Source organism: Oncorhynchus kisutch, linkage group LG7 (genome assembly GCF_002021735.2).
Source record: "Oncorhynchus kisutch isolate 150728-3 linkage group LG7, Okis_V2, whole genome shotgun sequence".
Classification (NCBI taxonomy): Eukaryota; Metazoa; Chordata; class Actinopteri; order Salmoniformes; family Salmonidae; genus Oncorhynchus; species Oncorhynchus kisutch.
The window spans coordinates 8,305,850-8,327,543 of record NC_034180.2 but is presented as its reverse complement, the minus strand read 5'-3'; the positions used below and the strand labels follow the sequence as shown (position 1 = coordinate 8,327,543).

The 21,694-nt window shown below is 46.0% G+C and overlaps 2 protein-coding genes across 3 annotated transcripts; one reads left to right on the top strand and one right to left on the bottom strand.

The window, feature by feature from the left end:
* The first annotated feature begins 46 nt into the window (after positions 1–46).
* Positions 47–2,246, top strand: LOC116374670 (lysine-specific demethylase 2A-like). Its single transcript, XM_031828435.1, has 3 exons — positions 47–220; positions 483–698; positions 838–2,246. The coding sequence occupies exons 1-3, from the start codon at positions 88–90 to the stop codon at positions 1,017–1,019; spliced, it is 531 nt and encodes a 176-aa protein (XP_031684295.1). The 5' UTR covers positions 47–87; the 3' UTR covers positions 1,020–2,246.
* A 1,432-nt stretch (positions 2,247–3,678) lies between these two features.
* On the bottom strand, positions 3,679–21,693 carry LOC109894139 (V-type proton ATPase 116 kDa subunit a-like). Of its 2 annotated transcripts, none has more exons than XM_031828431.1 (21): positions 21,392–21,693; positions 18,215–18,337; positions 17,473–17,551; positions 17,059–17,207; positions 16,726–16,821; positions 16,230–16,294; positions 15,246–15,372; positions 14,977–15,059; positions 14,660–14,753; positions 13,898–14,110; positions 11,489–11,642; positions 11,210–11,349; positions 10,470–10,627; positions 10,289–10,379; positions 9,469–9,587; positions 9,057–9,270; positions 8,790–8,903; positions 8,439–8,525; positions 8,078–8,198; positions 4,652–4,823; positions 3,679–4,295 (listed from the first exon to the last, which is right to left on the bottom strand). In XM_031828431.1, exons 2-21 carry the CDS (start codon positions 18,329–18,331, stop codon positions 4,211–4,213), a joined length of 2,478 nt encoding a protein of 825 aa, XP_031684291.1. In that variant the 5' UTR covers positions 18,332–18,337; positions 21,392–21,693; the 3' UTR covers positions 3,679–4,210. The 2 variants fall into 2 exon arrangements, with proteins under 2 accessions (XP_031684291.1, XP_031684292.1); XM_031828432.1 differs by lacking the exon at positions 21,392–21,693 and adding an exon at positions 21,116–21,335.
* Between the last annotated feature and the right edge of the window lies 1 nt (position 21,694).

Sequence of the window (21,694 nt, the reverse complement as noted above, 5' to 3'; positions counted from 1 at the left end):
CTGGTACACACACACACACACACCTGAACATTGCAAGATGAATTAACCTTCCCCACCTCCTCTCCTCTCTCAGGTCTGAAGGAGTTGATGATAGCAGGTTGCTCCTGGTCATCCATGTCGGCCCTGTCCACCCCCAGCCTGCCGTGCCTCCGTACCCTGGACCTGCGCTGGGCAGAGGGGGTTAAAGACACCCAGATCAGGGACCTGGTCACACCACCAGGTCACTAGTCAATACTAACTGACTGAGGTGTTAGGAGTTACATCTCTCTCTCTCTCTCCTTTTCCGGCAGGCTGTTATAACTGCAGCAGGCCACCGGTTTGTGGGCGCGCATGTGTTTTTGACTGAAGTGGTTTCTTTTGGGGAATTATCTAGCTGCCTCACCTCCCCTATGATAAATGAATCTAGTGTTTTAGGCGGTTGGGTTGGCAAGTAAGTATTTGTATTGAAGGATGTACTGTATCTAACCCCTCTCTCCCTGCAGGCTGTGACAGTCGGTCTCGGCTGCGTGGCTGTGTGGTGCTGCGTCTAGCCGGCCTGGACATCAGTGACTCCACCCTGAGGCTGATTCTCCGTCACATGCCCCTGCTAGAGCGGCTGGACCTGGCCCACTGCGGAGACCTCACGGACCAGTCCGTCTGCCTGCTCACCGCCGCCGGCACACACACGCGTAACACACTCACGGAGATCAACCTCTCTGGTAGGCGCATGCATACACACACACGCATCCCATGAAAAACATAGAGATTAACCTTGGAGGTACACACACGTACACACACTCATTTCCCTCGTACAGGTTGTATGCCTCTACCTGTGTCACAGCCCTCCTCCTCCCCCAGGCTGTAACAAGCTGACGGACGGCTGTCTGGCGTACCTGAAGAGGGCGTCTGGCCTGGCGCTGCTGGACCTGCGGGGCTGCAAAGGTGTGACGCGGCGGGGCTGTGAGGGCTTCATCTCGGACCTCTCTCACTGCGTCCTGTTCTGTATGACGGAGGAGAAACTCATCCAGAGGATATCATAAAACTACCCCCCCCCCCCCCTCTCTCGTTCGTACCCCTACGCAAGGGGCACAGAGACCCCACACCAGCCAGGCAGGGGGGAGAGAGTGGGAGCAGCAAACACCCCTCCCCCGATACGGAGAACAAGCGCTCCAGAAAAGGGGGGGCAAGAAAAGGGTGAAAAGACATTCACACTCCTCACTTAGGGTGATAGAAGGAAGACATGGGGGTTTGGTGGAGGGAGAGGGTAGACTGTGCTGTTGCAGCATCATGTGTTTATTAGGTGGGTTAGGAGTTATGAATAGCACAGACACTTGTTAGTGTTGTTCACTCTACATGGCTGAAAATGGGAACCCGATGGATTGAATGTGCGTGTTTGTACGACGTGGTCCCACAAAGCGGTAGAGTGAATCAGGGTATAGATTTCAGAGGGGGTTGAGAGGGAAGGGGACTGGAGAAGATTCCGGACATGACTGGTGTCCCACTAGGTCTAGACTCTATGCTGAACTTTCCATGGACTCCTTGGGAAACCGAGCCGTCGAACGGGTGCCAAACCTGTCCTAGAAACCCCCCCGCCCCGCTGTCCCTCCTTCTTTTCGCACCATCCTCACCCCTCTCCGTTTGATACGCTCACAGCCGTGAGTTTTGTTGAATGAAAACCGTACTGTATCGCTCATTAGGGTGCATCCCAAATGGAGCCCTAGTTCAAAAGTAGTACACTATATAGGGAACAGGGTGCTATTTGGGACGAATACATAGTCTCTCTTCAGTTTTACTTGACTCCCTTTTCTCACTACCAGCCACTACAGGTCTTAATGTTATAGTCTTCGAATTCCCTCATTTGACAGAATATTTTCCTCCTCCTGTCGTATTCATCTCTTTCCTTTCTGTCAGTCCTTTTCAGAGGTGTAACGTTTTGTTCATCCCTTCCCTCTATCACCCATAATGTTATTGTTGAACCGGAGGGCTCATGGGATGTGTCCCAAATGTCACCCTAGTCCCAGTATAGTGCACTACTTTGGAAAAAGTAGTGCACTATATAGAGAATAGGATACCATTTGGGACGCGGCCTTGATCTTGGTGAATTGTGTCGGTTGCCCTACTGCAGTTGCTCAATGGGCCTGGAACATGCCTGTAGCATTGCAATCAATGATATAAATATTTTCTGAAATGTTTTGCAGAAATACTTTTTTGTTTGTTGTTCATTTGTGGTTTTTACAAGAAAAGAAATAAAACAAATCTTCAATGAGTAGTGTGCGCGCACGTCTTGATTTTTAAATTAAATGGAGGTCAGTAGCCATATACAGTACCATTTAAAAAAAGTTTGGACACCTACTCATTCAAGGGTTTTTCACTATTATTCTACAATGTAAAAAATAGAGAAGACATCAACTATGAAATAACACATGGAATCATGTAGTAACCAAAAAAGTGTTCAACAGATTTTAGATTCAACGTAGCCACCCTTTCCCTTGATGACAGCTTTTCCAACAGTCTTGAAGGAGTTCCCACATATGCTGAGCACTTGTTGGCTGCTTTTCCTTCACTCTGCGGTCCAACTCATCCCAAATCATCTCAACCCAAATCATTACAATTGGGTTGAGGTCAGGTGATTGTGGAAGCCAAGTCATCTGATGCAACACTCCATCACTCTCAAATAGCCCTTACTCAGTCTGGAGGTGTGTTGGGTCATTGTCCTGTTGAAAAACAAATGATAGTCCCACTAAGCGCAAACCAGATGTGATGGCGTTATTGCTGCAGAATGCTGTGGTAGCCATGCTGGTTAAGTGTGCCTTTAAAAAAAAATCTAAATAAATCGGTGTCACCAGCAAAGCACCATCACACCACCTCCATGCTTCACAGTGGGAACCACACATGCGGAGATCATCCGTTCACCTACTCTGTGTCTCACAAAGACACATTGGAACCACAAATCTCAAATTTAGACTCAGACCTAAGGACAGATTTCCTCCGCTCTATTGTCCATCGTGTTTCTTGGCCCAAGCAAGTCTTCTTATTGGTGTCTTTTTAGTAGCGGTATCTTTGCAGCAATTTGACCATGAAGGCCTGATCCACAGTCTCCTCTGAACAGTTGATTTTGATGTGTCTGTTACTTGAACTCTGAAGCACTTAATGAACTTATCCTCTGCAGCAGAGGTAACTCTGGGTCTTCCTTTCCTGTGGCGTTCCTCATGAGAGCCAGTTTCATCATAGCGCTTTATGGTTTTTGCGACTGCACTTGAAGAAACATTCAAAGTTCTTAATGTTCCGTATTGACTGACCTTTCATGTCTTAAAGTAATGGACTGTCGTTTCTCTTTGCTTATTTGAGCTGTTGCCATAATATACCACCCCTACATTGTCACAACACAACTGATTGGCTCAAATGCATTAACAAGGCACACACGTTAATTGAAATACATTCCAGGGGTCTACCTCATGAAGCTGGTTGAGATTATGCCAAGAGTGCAAAAGGTGGCTACTTTGAAGAATCTCCAATATAAAATTGATTTAACACTTTTTGGTTACTACATGATTTCATAGTTTTGATGTCTTTACTATTTTCTACATTGTAGAATAATGAAGAAACCCTTGAATAAGTAAGTATCTAAACTATCATTTATGTTGGCTGCAGTGTTCATACTCAACATTGTAGTGGATTTTCAGTAAAGTAGAGACAAGCTTTTAGGGATTATAAAACAATCCTTTAATGGCATTCATTTATAAGTTGTAATAACATAGAAAGCTCCCATGCACAAAATGGTGCCCCAGTTGTCCCTGGGAAACGTAGTGCACTCCTACAGTAGCCATCTTTGTTGTAGGCTCATCATTAAAGAGAAGATGCAAGTCAAACCGCTAACTATATTCACAAGTTCCTCTCCTTTTTTAAGAAGGATACCATCTGCAAGATGAAAATTCAAGTCAAAAATTGTTAGTATCAAACATTCGCTTATTAGGCTATGGATGTCTCTGAAATGGAACCCTAAAACCTATATAGTGCACGACCTTTGACCAGGGTTCATAGGGCTCTTGTCAAAAGTTGTGCACTATATAAGGAATAGGTTGCCATCCCAAACACCCTACATCTGTCAGTATTTCATATGTAACATAACGTCCTGTGTTGAGAGCGGTATATAGAACAATGCAAGCTTATTATTGGGCTATATCTGTGTAGGTACTGCAATTCCTCTGTAACAATGTCCTGTGTTGAAAGCCTATACAGGGTTCAGGATGGAGGAGAAGGAGAAAGGGTTGAGCTTGTATCCCGTTCCACTGTAGAACTTATTCTGGAACTCCACCCTGGGAAGAGGAAAAATAGGAATATTAGGAATGGAGAATGGTGTGGCTTGAAGGACGTCACGCTGCTTATTCAGCGACGACCACTTCCTCCTGACATGGCTCGAGCTGAGGCTCGAACCAAGCATCTCTGCTTTGCTAGCACACGTGACTGCCCTCCCGAAGCGCCACCGAAACGCTCACAATTCTGCGACACTTCAGGCTGAGAAGTTTCACATGTCCCCATGTGTGCTGTGCTGTGCGTGGGATACAAATCAACTGGTTGTGTTTGTGGGCGTGAGAGATGGAAAACATTGAGGGGCAACAGTTTGGTATGTGAATGACAAAGTGAGGGGCAACAGAGTGTGTGTGTGACCCACCAGTGCAATCTGAGCGCGTGCAGGAACGCGGACAGCCCCTCCATGACGAGCAGGATGGAGACGGTGAGTGTGGCGAAGAAGGAAAAGATGACGGCTAGAACTACAGATCCCACGTAGCCCTGCCACGACAGGCTGATACGCATCACCATCACCCATAGCACCTCTGACAGCTCTGCAACACACACAACTGGTATTATGCTGTACTCAAAACTACTGGGAACTCTGACTTGAGTGAGTTCAAGACAACTGGTAACTCTGAAAAAAACTAGCTCCGACTGGGAAAAATCATTTTGAACGGTCATCCAACTCGGAAACTGTCATCTTTCTAGAGCGCCGACCTAAAGCTCACTGACGTCATCATTTTGACCTTGTTTTTTTTAAAGAGTTCCCAGTTGTCTTGAAAGCACCATAAGTAGGCTGTCACTTTTCCATTTAGCAAAGAGCATACAAATATGTGGCTCTTTTTTTTTATATAATCACCAGGTCACACAAATGTATAAATAATAATGTATGTAGAAGAGCTGCTTAAAATGTACACTACTGTCAAAGGTTTGGGGTCACTTAGAAATGTCTTTGTTTTTGAAAGAAAAGCAGTCTAGACATTGACAACTGTGAAGAGGCAACTCCGGGATGCTGGACTTCTAGGCAGAGTTGCCAATAAAAAGAAAAGATTAAGATGGGCAAAAGAACACACTCTGGACAGAGGAATCGCCTCTTCACTGTTGACGTTGACACTGGTGTTTTGCGGGTATTATTTAATGAAGCTGCCAGTTGACTTGTGAGGCATCTGTTTCTCAAACTAGACACGAAAGTACTTGTCCTCTTGCTTAGTTGTGCACCGGGGCCTCCCACTCCTCTTTCTATTCTGGTTAGAGCCTGTTTGCGCTGTTCTGTGAAGGGAGTCGTACGAGATCTTCAGTTTCTTGGTAATTTATTGCATGGAATAGCCTTCAATTGTCAGAAGAAAGTTATTTGTTTCTGGCCATTTTGAGCCTGTAATCGAACCCACAAATGCTGATGCTCCAGATACTCAACTAGTCTAAAGAAGGCCAGTTGTATTGCTTCTTTAATCAGGACAACCGTTTTCAGCTGTACTAACATAATTGCAAAAGGGTTTTCTAATGATCAATTAGCCTTTTAAAATGATAAACTTGGATTAGCCAACACAACGTGCCATTGGAACACAGGAGTGATGGTTGCTGATAATGGGCCTCTGTACATATTCCATTTTAAAAAATCTGCCGTTTCCAGCTACAATATTCATTTACACCATTAACAATGTCTACACTGTATTTCTGATCGTTTTGATGTTATTTTATCGGACAATACATTTGCTCTTCTTTCAAAAACAAGGACATTTCTAAGTGGCCCCTAACTTTTGAACGGTAGTGTGTACAGTACCGGCCAAAACTTTGGAGCCCTTGACTTTTTCCACATTGTGTTACGTTACGTCCTTATTCTAAAATGGATTAAATAAATCAAAAATCCTCAAACAAAAATGTATGACTTTTTTTAACGTAAGAATTCCACCCCTTTGCTATGATATTTGAAATTGAGCTCAGGTCCAGCCTGTTTCCATTGATCATCCTTAAGCTGTTTCTACAACTTGGAGTCCCCCTGTGGTAACTTCAAATGATTGGACATGATTTGGAAAGACACACACCTGTCTATATAAGGTCCCATAGTTGACAGTGCATGTCAGAACAAAAACCAAGCCATGAGGAGGAAGGAATTTTCCATAGTGAGCCGAGACAGGATAGTGTCGAGGCACAGATCTGGGGAAGGGTACCAAAACATTTCTGAGGCATTGAAGGTCCCCAAGAATAAAGTGGCCTACATAATTCCGCCCTAGAGCTGGCCGCCCAGCCAAATTGAGCAATCGGGGGAGAAGGGCCTTGGTCAGGGAGGTGACCAAGAACATAATGGTCACTCTGACAGAGCTCGAGAGTTCATCTGTGGAGATGGGAGAACCTTCCAGAAGGACAACCATCTCTGCAGCACTCCACCAATCAGGCCTTTATGTTAGAGTGGCCAGACAGAAGCCACTCATCGGTTAAAGGCACATGACAGCCCGCTTGAAGTTTGCCAAAAAGCACCTATACACTCTTAGACCATGAGAAATAAGATTCTTTGGTCTGATGAAGCCAATATTGAACTCTATGGCCTGAATGCCAAGCGGCACGTCTGGAGGAAACCTGGCACCATCCCTACTGTGAAGCATGGTGGTGGCAGCAGCATGCTGTGGGGATGTTTTTCAGCGGCAGGGACTGGGAGACTAGTCAGGATCAAGGTAAAGATGAATGGAGAAAAGTAGAGAGATCCTTGATGAAAACCTGTTAAGACGCTCAGGACCTATGACTGCAGCGAATGTTCACCTTCCGACAGGACAACGCAGGAGTGGCTTCGGGGCAAGTGTGTCCTTGAGTGGCCCAGCCAGAGCCCGGACTTGAACCCGATCGAACATCTCTGGAGAGACCTGAAAATAGCTGTGCCGCAACCTGACAGAGATTGAGAGGATCTGCAGAGCAGAATGGGAGAAACTCCCCAAATACAGGTGTGCCAAGCTTGTAGCATCATACCCAAGAAGACTCGATGCTGTAATCCCTGCCAAAGGTGCTTCAACAAAGTACTGAGTAAAGGGTCTGAATACTTATGTAAATGTGATATTTCACTTTCTTTTTTCTTATCTAAAAACCTGTTTTTGCTTTGTCATTATGGGGTATTGTGTGTAGATGGATGAATAAGACTGTAACGTAACAATATGTGGAAAAAGTCAAGGGGTCTGAATACTTTCCAAAGGCACTATCAGTGGGTCAGGAGCTATAGCTATCAGTGGGTAAGTAGTTATGGGATACTTATGTTATATTGGATATTGCATTCAAAATGACATCCCGATAGCCTTTTTAGTTTTGGACTCAACCAGAACATACTGTATCTCCATGAACTGCAGTGCTATGTTGGCATCGTTCAACATTTGGAGTTAACTTGGGAATAGAATGTGGGCTCTCTTTCGATTGCTTAAAGGTGATAGGAAAAGGGTTTCCTGATAAAAAATAAAATAAGTAGTCTTCTCCTTGTCTCCCGCCCTTCATCTATTGATTAGGAAGTACTACTGATTAGGAAGTACTTGACAGGTGAAAGAAAGTAATGTGATGGAAGCTGGATTTAAGGCCAGACCACCACCCCTGCATTCAGTTGTCCAACTGACTAGGTATCCCCCCTTTCATCATTAGCCTAGCTTTCACCTGGTCAGTTCTTTCAGATCAGTGCCATGAAGGATGGATTTGAAAAACAATTGAGACGCGTGTAGATAAAGCAGGAGACTTAAGATTTAAGTTTATGTGTGTGTGTTATGACAATGTCACACACAGGCACAAACGTCACTGGCACAATGTGACTGTGTGTGTGAGAATGAGAGAGACTCACGTGCATGTGCGAGGCTGAGGGCCCACAGTCGTAGATAGGAAGCTGTGTTGGAGATGCAGCCCAGACAGTACTCTATAGTGTGGATGGCCTGGTGCATGAACACATCCGCTGTATCAAACTCCTGCAGGGGAGGAGCGAAAGGGTTAAAACCAGAATCCCAAATCAACACTTAGCCCTGGTCCATATTCACGAGACACCAAACAAAAAAAACTGACCGAAACCTGGAGGGACTACCTTGTCTAATAAGAAACACCCATTTTCGTTTTCAGTTGAAAAAACTTTTGGTACGGTTTACATTAATTAACAAGACCCAGTTTCCTCAAATGAACCCTCCTACTTTCTACCTCTCCCTCTCCCTCACCTCCTCCTCTCTGGTTCCTCCTTCCTCCAGGTCTCCTTGTAACGCGTTGATGGAGCTGGTGTCTGTCACAAGGGGGCGCTCTTCTCCCTGTCGCACACACACACACGACATGTGGCATCTATTACTTACAATCAGAGGGTTGAGGTCTAGAACCAATGACTCAGTGGGGTAAACAGAACCAATGACTCAGTGGGGTAAACAGACTTCATGTCTCAATCACACACACTTAACTGTTCGCATTTGTTACAAATGCTGTCGGACTCCTTTGCTTACAAGCAAAAATGTAGTTATCCACTTCCAATCCCGGTCTCTCTCTCTCGTTCTCCCTCCCTCCCTCCCTCCCCCCCTTACCCCTCTTGTGTTGGCTCGTCTCCTGTGGTTGTAGTAGAGATAGAGTGGTTTCCCTAGTAACAGGACAGGCACTGACGCCAGAGCGACCACCACCAGGACCCTCTGGACTATCATCTAGAGGGAGGGAGGGGACAGAAGAGAAACAGACATTCGTTCAAGTTGTCCATTGCTAGAGCTTAATGCAGCTAGGTGGACAGGGCAGGTACGATCACGTGTGTGCGTGCATGTCTGTCTGCAGTCCACACGTGACGTGTGTGCACGTCTCACCTGTCCGTGGTAGAGGGGCGGATTATCCTCATTCTCAGTGAACAGGAACATATCTATGAAGTGTATGAGGATGCTGGGGGCCCGGTTGGAGTCCTGGGGGCAGAACGCCACCCACTTCAACAACACCATGAAGACCAGGTAGCCAAACAGACACTGCATGAACAACAGCTCTGGGATCAGTACCAGGAACACACTGCTCAGCTGGTTCAAGTGACTGGAGGGTGTGAGAGAGACAAAGAACATGACTGTGATCAGATGTGTTACTAAGGTCTCCTTGGAAAAGACAGGGTTCATTATAATACAATGGTTAGAAGATATAGTGCCAAAAGATGTAGACGATATATAAATCACCGTTGATTTGTTGCAGTAATGGTTTTAGGGTTGAAGTGTTTGTGTGGAAGTGGAGACCTACATGTAGTTGAAAAAGGACAGGCAGACTCCGAAAGTCATGTGGACGACCCCGATGATGACGGACATCTTCATCTTGTACGAGTTCAGGAACGTCAGGTGGTTGTTGGCCAGCCGCCAGATCTACAGGTCAAAGGTCAGAAAACAGAGCCCAACAGACATTGTTTTGGAATGTGTCGAATTCAAGTATTCTGCACACAAAAATGCTTCTTTATGTTTAGTTTGTCTTTTCATTTCTTGTTGAAACATATTTGTATGGTTCAAATCAAATCAAATTATATTTGTCACATACACATGGTTAGCAGATGTTAATGCGAGTGTAGCGAAATGCTTGTGCTTCTAGTTCCGACAATGCAGTAATAACCAATGAGTAATCTAGCTAACAATTCCCAAAACTACTACCTTATACACATAAGTGTAAAGGGATAAAGAATATGTACATAAAGATATATGAATGAGTGATGGTACAGAGCGGCATAGGCAAGATGCAGTAGATGGTATCGAGTACAGTATATACATATGAGATGAGTATGTATGGTCATAGGCCTATGCCTGTTAGTAATCGCCATTGCAGGACTATAAAAGGAAATGGAATTGCGTAATGTTAACGCCATGTTTTCATTTGACTCAGTCCTGAAAAATGTTGATGTGGCATCGCCAGAGCCGACTCTCTCCAAAGCAGCAGTATGAAAGAGCTTGGATACATGTTTCCAGGGGGTTCCCAGAGCCGACTCATTCAGTATGGAATGAAGACGTCGAACGGGAAAATAGGCCAAACCGATATAGATAAAAGAGATGGGTGGATGTAGTTTAGAGTTAGTTACCGGGTCGATGCCAAACGGATAGGGTCCCTGGAACACTCCGGTCACGTTCGGGTCCAGAGTAAGATACTGGTTCTCCCTCAGAGTCTCATCACTGACACAGAATGGAGAGGACAATGTTAGTGTGTGTGTGCGTCTGTGTGTGTGTACGCATACATGTGTGTGTGTGTGTGTATCCATTTACGTCCAGTTGTAGTGCTCGAACATAGGTTGTAGGTGCCATCCCGACGGGAAGGGGCTGAGGCCTTTACTGAAACACTCGTTGTAGACGGCTCCGGTGTAGATAGAGAATAGACCCATCAACAAGATCAGATACCGACCACCAAACATCATCTGCCAGATCTGTGAGAGAGAGAGAGAGTAAGAGAGAGAGTGAGAGAGTTGCTCTTCAGTTGGATGAGGTCAAGACGGGTACAGTGTGTGGCTGGGCCAGTTGAAACACTTTCATTTCCAGTACTGATTTTACATGAAGACAAACTAGAGACAGGAAACTGGGATGATTGTGTGTTTGGGAAGAGGCTCTAGCTTCAGCTCCAGTCCTCTGGCGCCTGATGGGTGACACACCCTGGAGTCGCCCACCCCTGCATTAGAGGGCTCTCCCCTCCTCCTGTTTACCTTGTTGCTCCCGAGTGGAGCAGCAGTCTAAGGCACTGCATCTCAGTGCTAGAGGCGTCACTACAGACACCTTGGTTCGAATCCAGGCTGTATCACAACCTGGCCGTGATTGGGAGTCCCATAGGGCAGCGCACAATTGGCCCAGCGTCGTCCGGGTTTGGCCGTCATTGTAAATAAGAATTTGTTCTTAACTGACTTGCCTAGTTAAATAAAGGCTACATTTTTTATTTTTTTTAAATAAAATAGTCCTGAGTTTCGGGTCTTTCTCCTGTAGTACCATCTACAAGGAGAGTGGTAAGCTGTGTGTACCTCGTTGTCGTTGGTCCTGAGATTGAGGTCTCTCTCCTGCAGCACCATCCAGAGGGCGGCCATGGTCATTAGGAGGCCGTGACCCACGTCCCCAAACATCACCGCAAACAGGAAGGGGAAGGTGATGATGGTGTACACCGCTACAGACGGAGCCCCAGGAGGGACAAACACACAAAACATACACAGAGAGCGAGAATTAGGGTTGACAGAGTTGGTGGATGACTGTTGAGTTTTCGTGTGTGTGTGTGTGTGTGTGTATATATATATATATATATATACCTGGGTTGACCTCTCTGTATCTGGCAACACCGTATGCGTCTACAATGCTCTGGAAGCCGGCTGTGAAGGAGTTGGTGTGGAAGAGGGTGGGAGGAGGAGTGCTGGGGTCCGGGAGGCGGTTATAGAATGAGTCCACACCACTACCGTTCTTCCTCTGTGGGAGAGAGAGAGATATTCCTGTTAAAGTAATCATAACACCAAAATCTGATGTTTCTACCTGACCAAAAGTCTCATTTCTTTCACCTTGATCATCCCTGTCTATTCTTTCACCTTGATCATCCCTGTCCTCCCTATTCCTCCCATCTCAGAGCAACTTTGATGGGGGTTGGGGCCACACAAAATCTTAACTGGTCATGAGGGGCTGCAGTAAACTTGCGGGTCTGCGTACCCACATCCATACACACACATGTAGTCGACTGATTTGTGCAATCAATCCATCTGTGCAGTTAAACTACACTGAACAAAAAATATAAAAGCAACATGCAACATTTTCAAAGATATTTTTCAAATTATTATATTATTTATTTATTGGTATTTTACCCTCTTTTTTCCTCCCCAATTTCGATCTTCTCTCATCTCTGCAACTCCCCAGTGGGTTTGGGATGCGGAGGTCGAGTCATGCATCCTCTGAAACATGACCAGTCAACACCCGCCCGCCCGCTCTTAACACCCGCCCGCTCAACCCGGAAGCCAGCCGCAACAATGTGTTGGAGGAAACACTGTTCACCTGACGACCGAGGTCAGCCTGCAGGCGCCTGGCCCGTCACAAAGAGTAACTAGAGCGCAATTAGCCAAGTAAAGCCCCCCCCACCAAAACCCTTCTCTAACCCGGACGACGCTGGGTCAATTGTGCGCCGCCCTATGGGACTGCCGATCACGGCCGGTTGTGATACAGCCCTGGAACGAACCAGGGTCTGTAGTGACGCCTCTAGCACTGAGATGCAGTGCCTTAGACTGCTGTGTCACTCGGGAGCCCAATTTCTACGATTTTACTAAGTTACAGGTCACAGAAGGAAATCAGTCAATTAAAATAATTAAATTAGACCCTAATCTATGGATTAGCTATTGATTGTGACATGTGTAATGTTGTCCCACTCCTCTTCAATGGCTGTGCGAAGTTGCTGGATATCGGCAGGAACTGGAACATGCTGCTGTACACGTCAATCCAGAGCATCCCAAACATGCACAATGGGTGACATGTCTGGTGAGTATGCAGGCCATGGACAAAATGGACATTTGCAGCTTCCAGGAATTGTATATACAGTTGAAGTCGGACGTTTACATAAACTTAGGTTGGAGTCATTAAAACTCGTTTTTCAACCACTCCAAAAATTTAATGTTAGCAAACTATAGTTTTGGCAAGTCGATTAGGACATCTACTTTGTGTATGACACAAGTCATTTGTCCAACAATTGGTTACAGACAGATTATTTCACTTATAATTCACCGTATCACAATTCCAGTGGGTCAGAAGTTAACATACACTTGTATTGTCCCCAGCACAAGATGCACCTGTGTAGTGATTATGCTGTTTAATCAGTTTCTTGATATGTCACACCTATCAGGTGGATGGATTATCTTGGCAAGTAGAAATGCTCACTAACAGGGATGTAAACAAACATTTTTGAGAAATAAGCTTTTTGTGTGTATGGAATCTTTCTGGGATGTTTATTTCAGCTCATTAAACTGGGGACCGACACTTTGCATGTTGCGCTGATATTTTTGTTCAGTATACTTAATTCTCTTAACTAAATGCATTATAACAGTAGCCAAGCCAGGCCTGGCCCTAGCCTTTTGGGGGCCCTAAGCGATATTTGGTTTTGACGGTGGAGAGAAAATGTAGATGTCATTTTAAAGTTCTAAACATTTTGCAATTTTGTCATGGGGCGGAGAGAAAATGTTACAATTTTATAACTCATTTCATGCAATTCTACCCATTCTGCCATGAGGCAGAGGACAACATTTTTGTTTTACAGCAAATTTTTTATTTCAAAGCAATTTTCCTGCAATTCGGCACATTTTTACATTACTTAATATGATATCAATGAGGGCCCCCTGGAAGTCAAGGCCTCTGGGCATGTGCCCGGTCAGTACTCATCCATGATTAATTACTACACGTTTTGATCGCTGGCTAGACTAACTTACCAATCTAAAAATGATGAGCTGACATGGATAATTGAGTGACTGTCAGTGACTGACATAACAAGAGGAAAAACTGCTGATTCACAACCGAATGTAGAAATTGCACCTTGTATATTCTACTATTCTAACTCGTAAGTTGAGACCTCGACTGAGTTCTTAAAAGAAATACAAAAAGAAATGTTTTTGGAAATTGATCCGAGGGCTTACAAAAGCTAAAAAAAGAGAGAAAGAAAGAGAGAGAGAGAAAGCCGCCATTTCCTCTCTCACCGTTCCCTCTATCAGGGCGCTCTGCAGCAGTAGCAGTTTCCTGACGGGACACCAGGCCTCGGCGATCAGACACTTGTCAGTGACGGAGGGGCTGCAGAGGTTGAGCACGGCCTGGACGGCCTTACACTTCTGGACCCGCACCTTCCACTGGGGCAGCACGGCCATCGAGCGACACAGCAGCTGCTGCAGGTAGTGTTCCGTCTGGGAGAGGACCTGAGGGAAACCATGGAGGGAAGGAAGGGGTTTAATAAACACAGAATAGATAAGAATCCATACAAATAGAATGAGAACCATTCTAATGATATGGATAGAACACCTTCCACTGGGGCAGAACCTCCTGTCTGGGAGACCTGAAATAAATCATGGCGAAGAGGAAGGGGTTAACAAACCAGGGTGCTGCCATATGAGTATTTTTTAAATTGAACCTTTATTTAACTAGGCAAGTCAGTTAAGAAGAAATTCTTATTTACAATGGCAGCCTACCCCGGCCCCGCCCTATGGTACTCCCAAACACGGCCGGTTGTGATACAGCCTGGAATCGAACCAGGTTCTGTAGTGACACCTCGAGCACTGAGATGCAGTGCCTTAGACCGCTGCGCCACTCGCGAGCCCAGGGTAGAACAGGAGTAGCCTGATATCTACCCAACATCGATGACGGCTGACGAAGACACAGAAAACTGAGAGAAAACTGTTCCAGCTCAAAATGATCTGCTGGTCTCTGCCCATCTCTCTCTATCGCTCAATCTCGCTCTCTTTTCTTACCGTTTTGATGTCTACTATCCTTCCCTGCAGCCCGTGCAGAATCTTCTCTCTCTCCGTCGTGCCCTCTGGGTAGTCAAAGGTGTGGGTGTGGAAACTGAGAGAAGGACAGAAGAAGAAAGAGACGGAGGAAAGAAAGAAAGAGAGAGAGACAGGAAGAGAGAGAGAGAGACAGGAAGAGAGAGAGAGAGACAGGAAGAGAGAGAGAGAGAAGGGGTAAGAAAAAAAGGAGACCAAGAATCATTAGATTAGACAATAAATTAGACAAATTCAACATGTAACTGAAAATTGTTAGAAACTTTGGATCTGCTCTCACTAACCAATCACAGATCTTCTTGACTTTCTGTCCAATTTGCTCGCCCCAGAAAGAGATGAGGAAAACTGTCCACTGGACCATCTCACCCTGTGATTGGTCGTAAAAAAATGAAGTAAGGAAGTGGGATTTAGAAGGGGGGGAAACATAATTTTGTGGAAAGGGAAATACGTCCATTCTTCATAAGGATCCTCCGACATTCTTTCCTTTGCTCGTCCATCTTTATTCCTTATTTCCTGTATTCATCCCTCTCCTGTCCACCCTCTCATTTATTACCGTTTCAGGAAGCTCCAGCCTCTCCTCCATCTCCCTGAAGTCGACGATGATGTAACCGCGGCACGCTCGCCATAGCAGCCGCTCAAACGACGGAACCTTCCACGGGTGGACCACGCCAGCCACAAAACTGGGAAGGAGACGGAAGAAGACACGTGAGGGAAAAATACCCGGTAACACTTTATTTGGATAGTCCGCCTGTCTACTGACTATCAGTAACATTTCGACCAACTATCTACTAACCCTAACCCTGACCCTTATCTTAACCTCGACCCTTATCCTAACCCTTACTCTAACCCTAACTTTAACCCTTTCCCTTATGCTTAACCTAACCCTAACCTTATAAAGCAGTTGCTTATCAACAGATAGTTTATTGATCGTATGACCATCTGTAGAGCATCTACAGATGGGAAATCCGGAATATACAAATAACATTTGACCAAATATCTTTCATCTTTTCTCCTCTTGACACTGGTTGCGTCAAATGGCAACCTATTCACTATATAGTGTACTTATTTTGACCGGGGCCCTTAGGGAATAGAATGCCACTTGGGGACGCAACCACTTTTGCTTATCACATATTCTCTTTTATATATTGCAATGCGAACTCTATTTAGGCTGCTTGTCAAGCCAGTCGGGAAAGTCCATTGGATAGTGTTCTTCCCAAATGGCACCCAGCCCAATTGCCTTTATAGTGCATTACTTTCGACCAGAGCCAGACCACTGCATAGGAAATAGGGTTTTATTTGAGATGCAGCCATTGACAATGAAGTGATTGATATCAGAGGAGGCTGGTGGGAGGAGCTATAGGACAGGCTCCTTTGTAACGGCTGGAATGGAATGGAAGGAACGGAGTCCAACGTGGTTTCCATATGTGTGTTTCCATCGATTCCGTCCCAGTCTTTACAACGAGCCCGTCCTCCTATAGCTCCTCCCATCAGCCTCCACTGATTAAGATATATATATATATATTTTTCCGTCTGTCACCTCAGCCGGATGTCTTGTCTATTGTCCAGTAAGGCAGCAGTCTCCAGAGTAGAGGGAGGATGAGCCTGACAAGAGAGGGACAAGAGTACAAGGCGCTCAACCAATGAGAGAATAAGTACAACCAAAAATCAAGAGAACATTTGGAAGGAATAGGTGCAACTCTCGCTTAAAATTCTAATCTTGATCCTTTATTTATCAAATTCGAGGTAAAATCATGATGTTTTGGCCATCAATGTCCTTTATCAGAATGAAAGCTTCAGCTAAAGAAATCAACGCTTTTCCATACACATCTGCTGTGTTCATGAGTTCCTCGGAAACTTGGCCCATCCCGTTTGAAAATAACTTCAGAGGTTTACTTGAATCGTTTTTTTGACATTGGGACCTCTTAATTCCAAGAGCAACAATGGCTGACCACAGAGCAGCAGAGAGAACACTGGGATCTGTAGTTCATACCTGTGAGGTGATAAGAGGCCATGTTGGGACCTGTTGTTCCTACCTGTGAGACAGTGAGAGTGTGTGTCTGGATCAGAACCCCTCTGTATTGGCTGAGCTGGATCAGCTGGTTCATCAGGCAGTCTCTGTTCCTGGACACCTGGACCAATCAGACAGCAGAACAGTATGAATAGCCCAAACAATGAAAGGAATCAAAAATAACCTGGCGTACAGCTGGATATGGTCCTGTAGAGTCAATTGCAACGTTTCGACTGGAATGTCTAAGGAGGGATATATTTTTTTAGGAAAACAATTCCCCCTCCTTTCTCAGTACCTCTCCCCCTCACTCCTCTCCCATTTTCTCCCCCCTCCTAGCTTCTCTTTCTCCCCTCCTCACCTCTCGTAGCTCCCGGGCCAGCCTCTCGCTCTCCTCCTCGATGGCCATGAGTTCTCTGGGCTGGGGGGCGGCGGGCAAGGGGCTGGGGGTGGGGAGAGGACCCGCCTGCGGGGGGAACAGGGACCGAACGATCTCCTGCTCCAGGTACGCTGGGGAGAGAGGGACGAAGAGAAGGAAAGGTGGGGTGGAGAGATGAATGAACGGAGGGGCGATGAACAGAAGGACAGATGGAGGGATGGAGAAGGGAAAGAAGATGTGCAGAAAAGGAGAGTGGAAGAGGGGCGAGGGAGCAAGTGGACATCAGGTGCAGATTATCAAAGAGGAAGTGAGGATATGTAGAGAAGGCTTGATGAATATCCCATATGGGAATGCTCTCTGATCGTATGGTGTGAAGGTCAGAGGTCAGAGACTCACTGAAGGTCTTCTCCATCTCCTCACAGCGCCGCACCTCGTTCACAAACTTCCTCTGGAACGAGTTGACATTGGGGTTCAACTGGAGTGGAGGGGAGGGGAAGAGAAGAAGGAGAAGGAAGAAGAGGAGGAGGAGTTAGAATACTAGAATGGACGTGAGCCTTCTTATGACGGATTAAAAAGTCAGCCATTTTAGTAAGGGAGTTGGTCAACCATAGTTTGCCAGTGCTGTAATAAGATAATTGTGTAAAACAATGAATGTGAATATTATCTGCACTGTATGTTCGCTAGCTAGCCAGCCATACAGTCTTAGAGGAATAATCCCATTATTTTTTCCAGATTAACTGCCAATATCCCAACACTCCATTCAAACAATGCAGTCAATTCACAGCCACGCACTGGCTGAAATCAGTTGATGATAGGACTTAGACAATTTATGTTACACTACATACCTTACTTTCACTTTACTGCTTAAGTAGAAGCAGGAAATGCATCACCTATGCATTTAATACCATTCATTCCAATTAGACTGGTTTGGATTTCTCACTGACCCCAATGGCTGCTATTTTCACCCCAGTCTGGAACTGAGGATTTGTGGCATAGCCCCTCCGGTAATTTAATAGGATATCTATGGTATTGACGTTAATTATACATTTATAAGCCAAGTAAGCTTATTGTCTAATTAGTCTACTATCAGCGTTTACAATAGATGTTCAATACTAAAATGTCAAAGTTAAGAACTCACGTCTCGGAATTCGACCAGTCCCAGCTCTCCAAGCTCGCTGACGCAGTTGTAGGCTGACCCCGATTGGAGAAAGAGCTGCACGAGACACACCTCCTCGCTCCGAAAGAAAGCGCCCATGGCGGCCTGCAGAAATGAGTGTCAAATAAACAATCAACTATAAATGACCTGTTCAAAACTTCCGATAGACTCATTATTGGAAAAAGACAATAGCCTGAGTTTCAATGTTTGGCCTGACGCTGACCAGCGATGGAGTTCGCAAAGAGCACAAACAGATCTGGGACCAGGCTAAAAAAAAGAAAAGGTGTTTCTTCTCAACTTTACCTGTCAGGTTGGTCAATAAATAAAAGCTAATATAGACCGTCCGGAGAGGAGTGTAAGCATCAAGAGAAAGATGGAGAGTAAGAAGGGATAAGACCAGGCAGGAGGAGTTGTCGTGAGCTACTGAACACAGAAAAGTTCATTTCTCGATATGTGACTCTGGGACAGATGGCCGGACAGTAATTGAGTTAAGATGAGGGGAAGAGAACAGGATACCACCCCATGTGACTGAGAGATGGTAATGAGAGAGAGACTGATGAAATACTACAGTCACTCAAACCTATAATCAAAGTCAGCTGAGGCGTAGCGGGGGCCCTAAAACACACACACACAGATGTAGGTACTGCAAATAAGAGAAGGAAATCAGAGAGCTGTAGTACACTTTAGTATACATGGAAGTACTATCACTACTAATATAAATAGAATGAAGTATTCAGACCTACTTAGAGGAAGACATAGCAAGGAAACATGTACAGGCTGTATTCAACAGTGATGGACTCTCACGAGGACTGTGTGCTCTCGTTCGCCGTGGCCGACGTGAGCGAGTCGTTTTAGCGCGTAAACCCTCGCAAGGCTGCCGGCCCAGGCGGCATCCCAAGCTTCAGAGCATCTCTCCATATCCCACTCTGTTGTTCCTACTTGCTTCAAGATGTCCGCCATTGTTCCTGTAAACCAAGAAAGCGAATGGCAACTGAACTAAATGACTATCGCCCCGTAGTACTCACTTCTGCCATCATTGAGTGCTTTGAGAGGCTAGTCAAGGATCATATCACCTCCACCTTCCCCGACACACCGCTAGACCCACTGCAATTCGCATATCAAATACACGAATGATGCAATCGCCATTGCTCTGCACACTGACCTATCCCACCTGGGCAGGAGAAATACTTATGTAAGAATGCTGTTCATTGACTAAAGCTCAGCCTTCAACGCCATAGTGCCCCTCCAAGCTCATCACCAAGCTGGAGGCCCTGGGTCTGAACCCCTCCCTGTGCAACTGGGTCCTGGACTTCCTGACGGTAGGAAACTACACCACCGTCACGCTGATCCCCAACACGGGGGCCCCACAGGGGAGTACAGCTCTCTCCTGTGCTCCCTGTTCACCCAATGACTGCGTGGCCAACTCAATCTTCAAGTTCGCTGACGACACAACAGTGGTAGGCCTGATTACCAACAACGACGAGACAGGAGGCGAGACAGGAGGCGCGACAGGAGGTGAGACAGGAGGCGAGACAGGAGGTGAGGGCCCTGGCGGAGAGTGGTGCCAGGAAAATTACCTCCCCCTCAACGTCAACAAAACGAAGGAGCTGATCGTGGACTACAGGAGACGGCAGAAAGAGCGCACCCTCATCCACGTTGACGGGCCGCAGTGGAGAGGGTCAAAAGTTTCAAGTTCCTCGGTGTGCACATCACTGACAACCTGAAATGGCCCCTCAGATCCTGAAAAGGTTCTACAGCGTTGAGAGCATCTTGACTGGCTGCATCACCGCTTGGTATGGGAAACTGCTTGGCATCCGACGCCACAGAGGGTGGTGCGGATGGCCCAGGACATCACTGGGGCCAAGCTCCCTACCATCCAGAGGAAGGCCTGTAAAACACCTCGAGCCACCCAAGTTATAGACTGTTCTCTCTGCTACTGCACAGCAAGCGGTACCAGAGCACCAAGTCTGGTACCAAAAGGCTCCTGAAAAGAGTTCAGACTGCTGAACAGTCATCAAATGGCTACCTGGAATTTAATTCACCCTTTCTTTCCCATTAACTATCATTGACTCTACGCACACTCATATACTTATATTGACACTCCAACACAGACATACACACACACACTTTCACATACGGTGCTACTACTCTTTATTAACTATCCTGACTGCCTAGTCACTTTTACCCCCTACCTACATGTAGATATTACCTTAACTACATTGTTCCCCTGCACATTGACTCATACTGTTACTCCTTGTATATAGCCGGGTTTATTGTTTATTTGTGTTACTATTTTTTTGTGCTGATTTTCTTACGTTTTAACTCTGCATTGTTGAGAAAAAGGGTTTGTAAAGTAAGCATTTCACGGTAAAGTCTAAACCTGTTTATTTCGGCTTATGCGACAAAATACAATTTGATTTGAAATGGTCTATTCAGACAGACAGCTTGGTGAAGGCGACCTCAGGAGGCGGAAGAAATTCGGCTTGGCCCCTAAGACCCTCACTAACTTCTACAGATGCACCATTGAGAGCATCCTGTCGGGCTGTATCACCGCCTGGTACGGCAATTGCACCGCTCACAACCCGCAGGGCTCTTCAGAGGGCGGGGCATCCAGCCCAACGCATCACCGGGGACGCACTGCCTGCCCTCCTTCCAGGACAACTACAGCACCCGGTGTCACATGAAGGCCAATTTAGATAATCAAGGACCTCAGCCACCCGAGCCACGGCCTGTTCACCCCGCTACAGTTAAGAAGGCAGAGACAGTACATCAACGCTGAAACTAGAGCTCTGGAATCCTAGAGGCAGTGATGGGCTAGTTTTAGTTTCATCGGATTCAGCATAGCTAGCTAGGATACGATGCGAGGAGGACACAATTACTCACCACGAGGCAATGTCGCTAACTACTCTCTTTTGGAGTCATGCAACACTGTCCCGAATCGTTGCAGTAGGAGACGCTAAACTGGCTAGCGGCCATCAATCAGCAGCATCAAAACGGCTAGCAGTAACCTAGCTGGTAAAGGCAAGCTAGCCGACGCTGGCTCGCATAGCTGTACACATGCCCGTCAAAAATAGAGATGGTTGACCTATTTCATCGAAACGTCTTCACGTCGTAGGGCGGTAACGTTACCTGGACCGAAAAGGAACTTCTGTAACTTACCGTTATCTCGCTAGCTCGCCGGTTAGCAGTCTATTAACTGGGGCATGCCCAGCGTTTCTCCCTCTAGCAGGTGGCGTGGTGCAACGTGCACGATGCAGAGATGTATGTAAACAAAGGGACTACAGTACAGATGACCGTTACGTTAGATAACGACGTTAGATGGCTGAAACTATTTGACCCCCCCCCCCCCGTTATTCTGTGTCACACTGTTACACACAAACTCACGTCACGTCTCCAACCTGTTTAAAATTCTGGCACAGTGTTGTCACACACACCGGGATAATTGCGTTGTATAACAATGTG

Excerpts from the sequence above, each read along its gene's own strand:
- LOC116374670 (XM_031828435.1), top strand. The coding sequence starts at position 88 with ATGATAGCAGGTTGCTCCTGGTCATCCATGTCGGCCCTGTCCACCCCC. Across the intron at positions 221-482 it reads GGACCTGGTCACACCACCAG|GCTGTGACAGTCGGTCTCGG; the intron begins GTCACTAGTCAA and ends CTCTCCCTGCAG. Across the intron at positions 699-837 it reads CACGGAGATCAACCTCTCTG|GCTGTAACAAGCTGACGGAC; the intron begins GTAGGCGCATGC and ends CTCCTCCCCCAG.
- LOC109894139 (XM_031828431.1), bottom strand. The coding sequence starts at position 18,331 with ATGGGCGCTTTCTTTCGGAGCGAGGAGGTGTGTCTCGTGCAGCTCTTT. Across the intron at positions 17,208-17,472 it reads GGAGATGGAGAAGACCTTCA|CGTACCTGGAGCAGGAGATC; the intron begins GTGAGTCTCTGA and ends CTCTCTCCCCAG. Across the intron at positions 15,373-16,229 it reads AGACAAGACATCCGGCTGAG|TTTTGTGGCTGGCGTGGTCC; the intron begins GTGACAGACGGA and ends TCTCCTTCCCAG.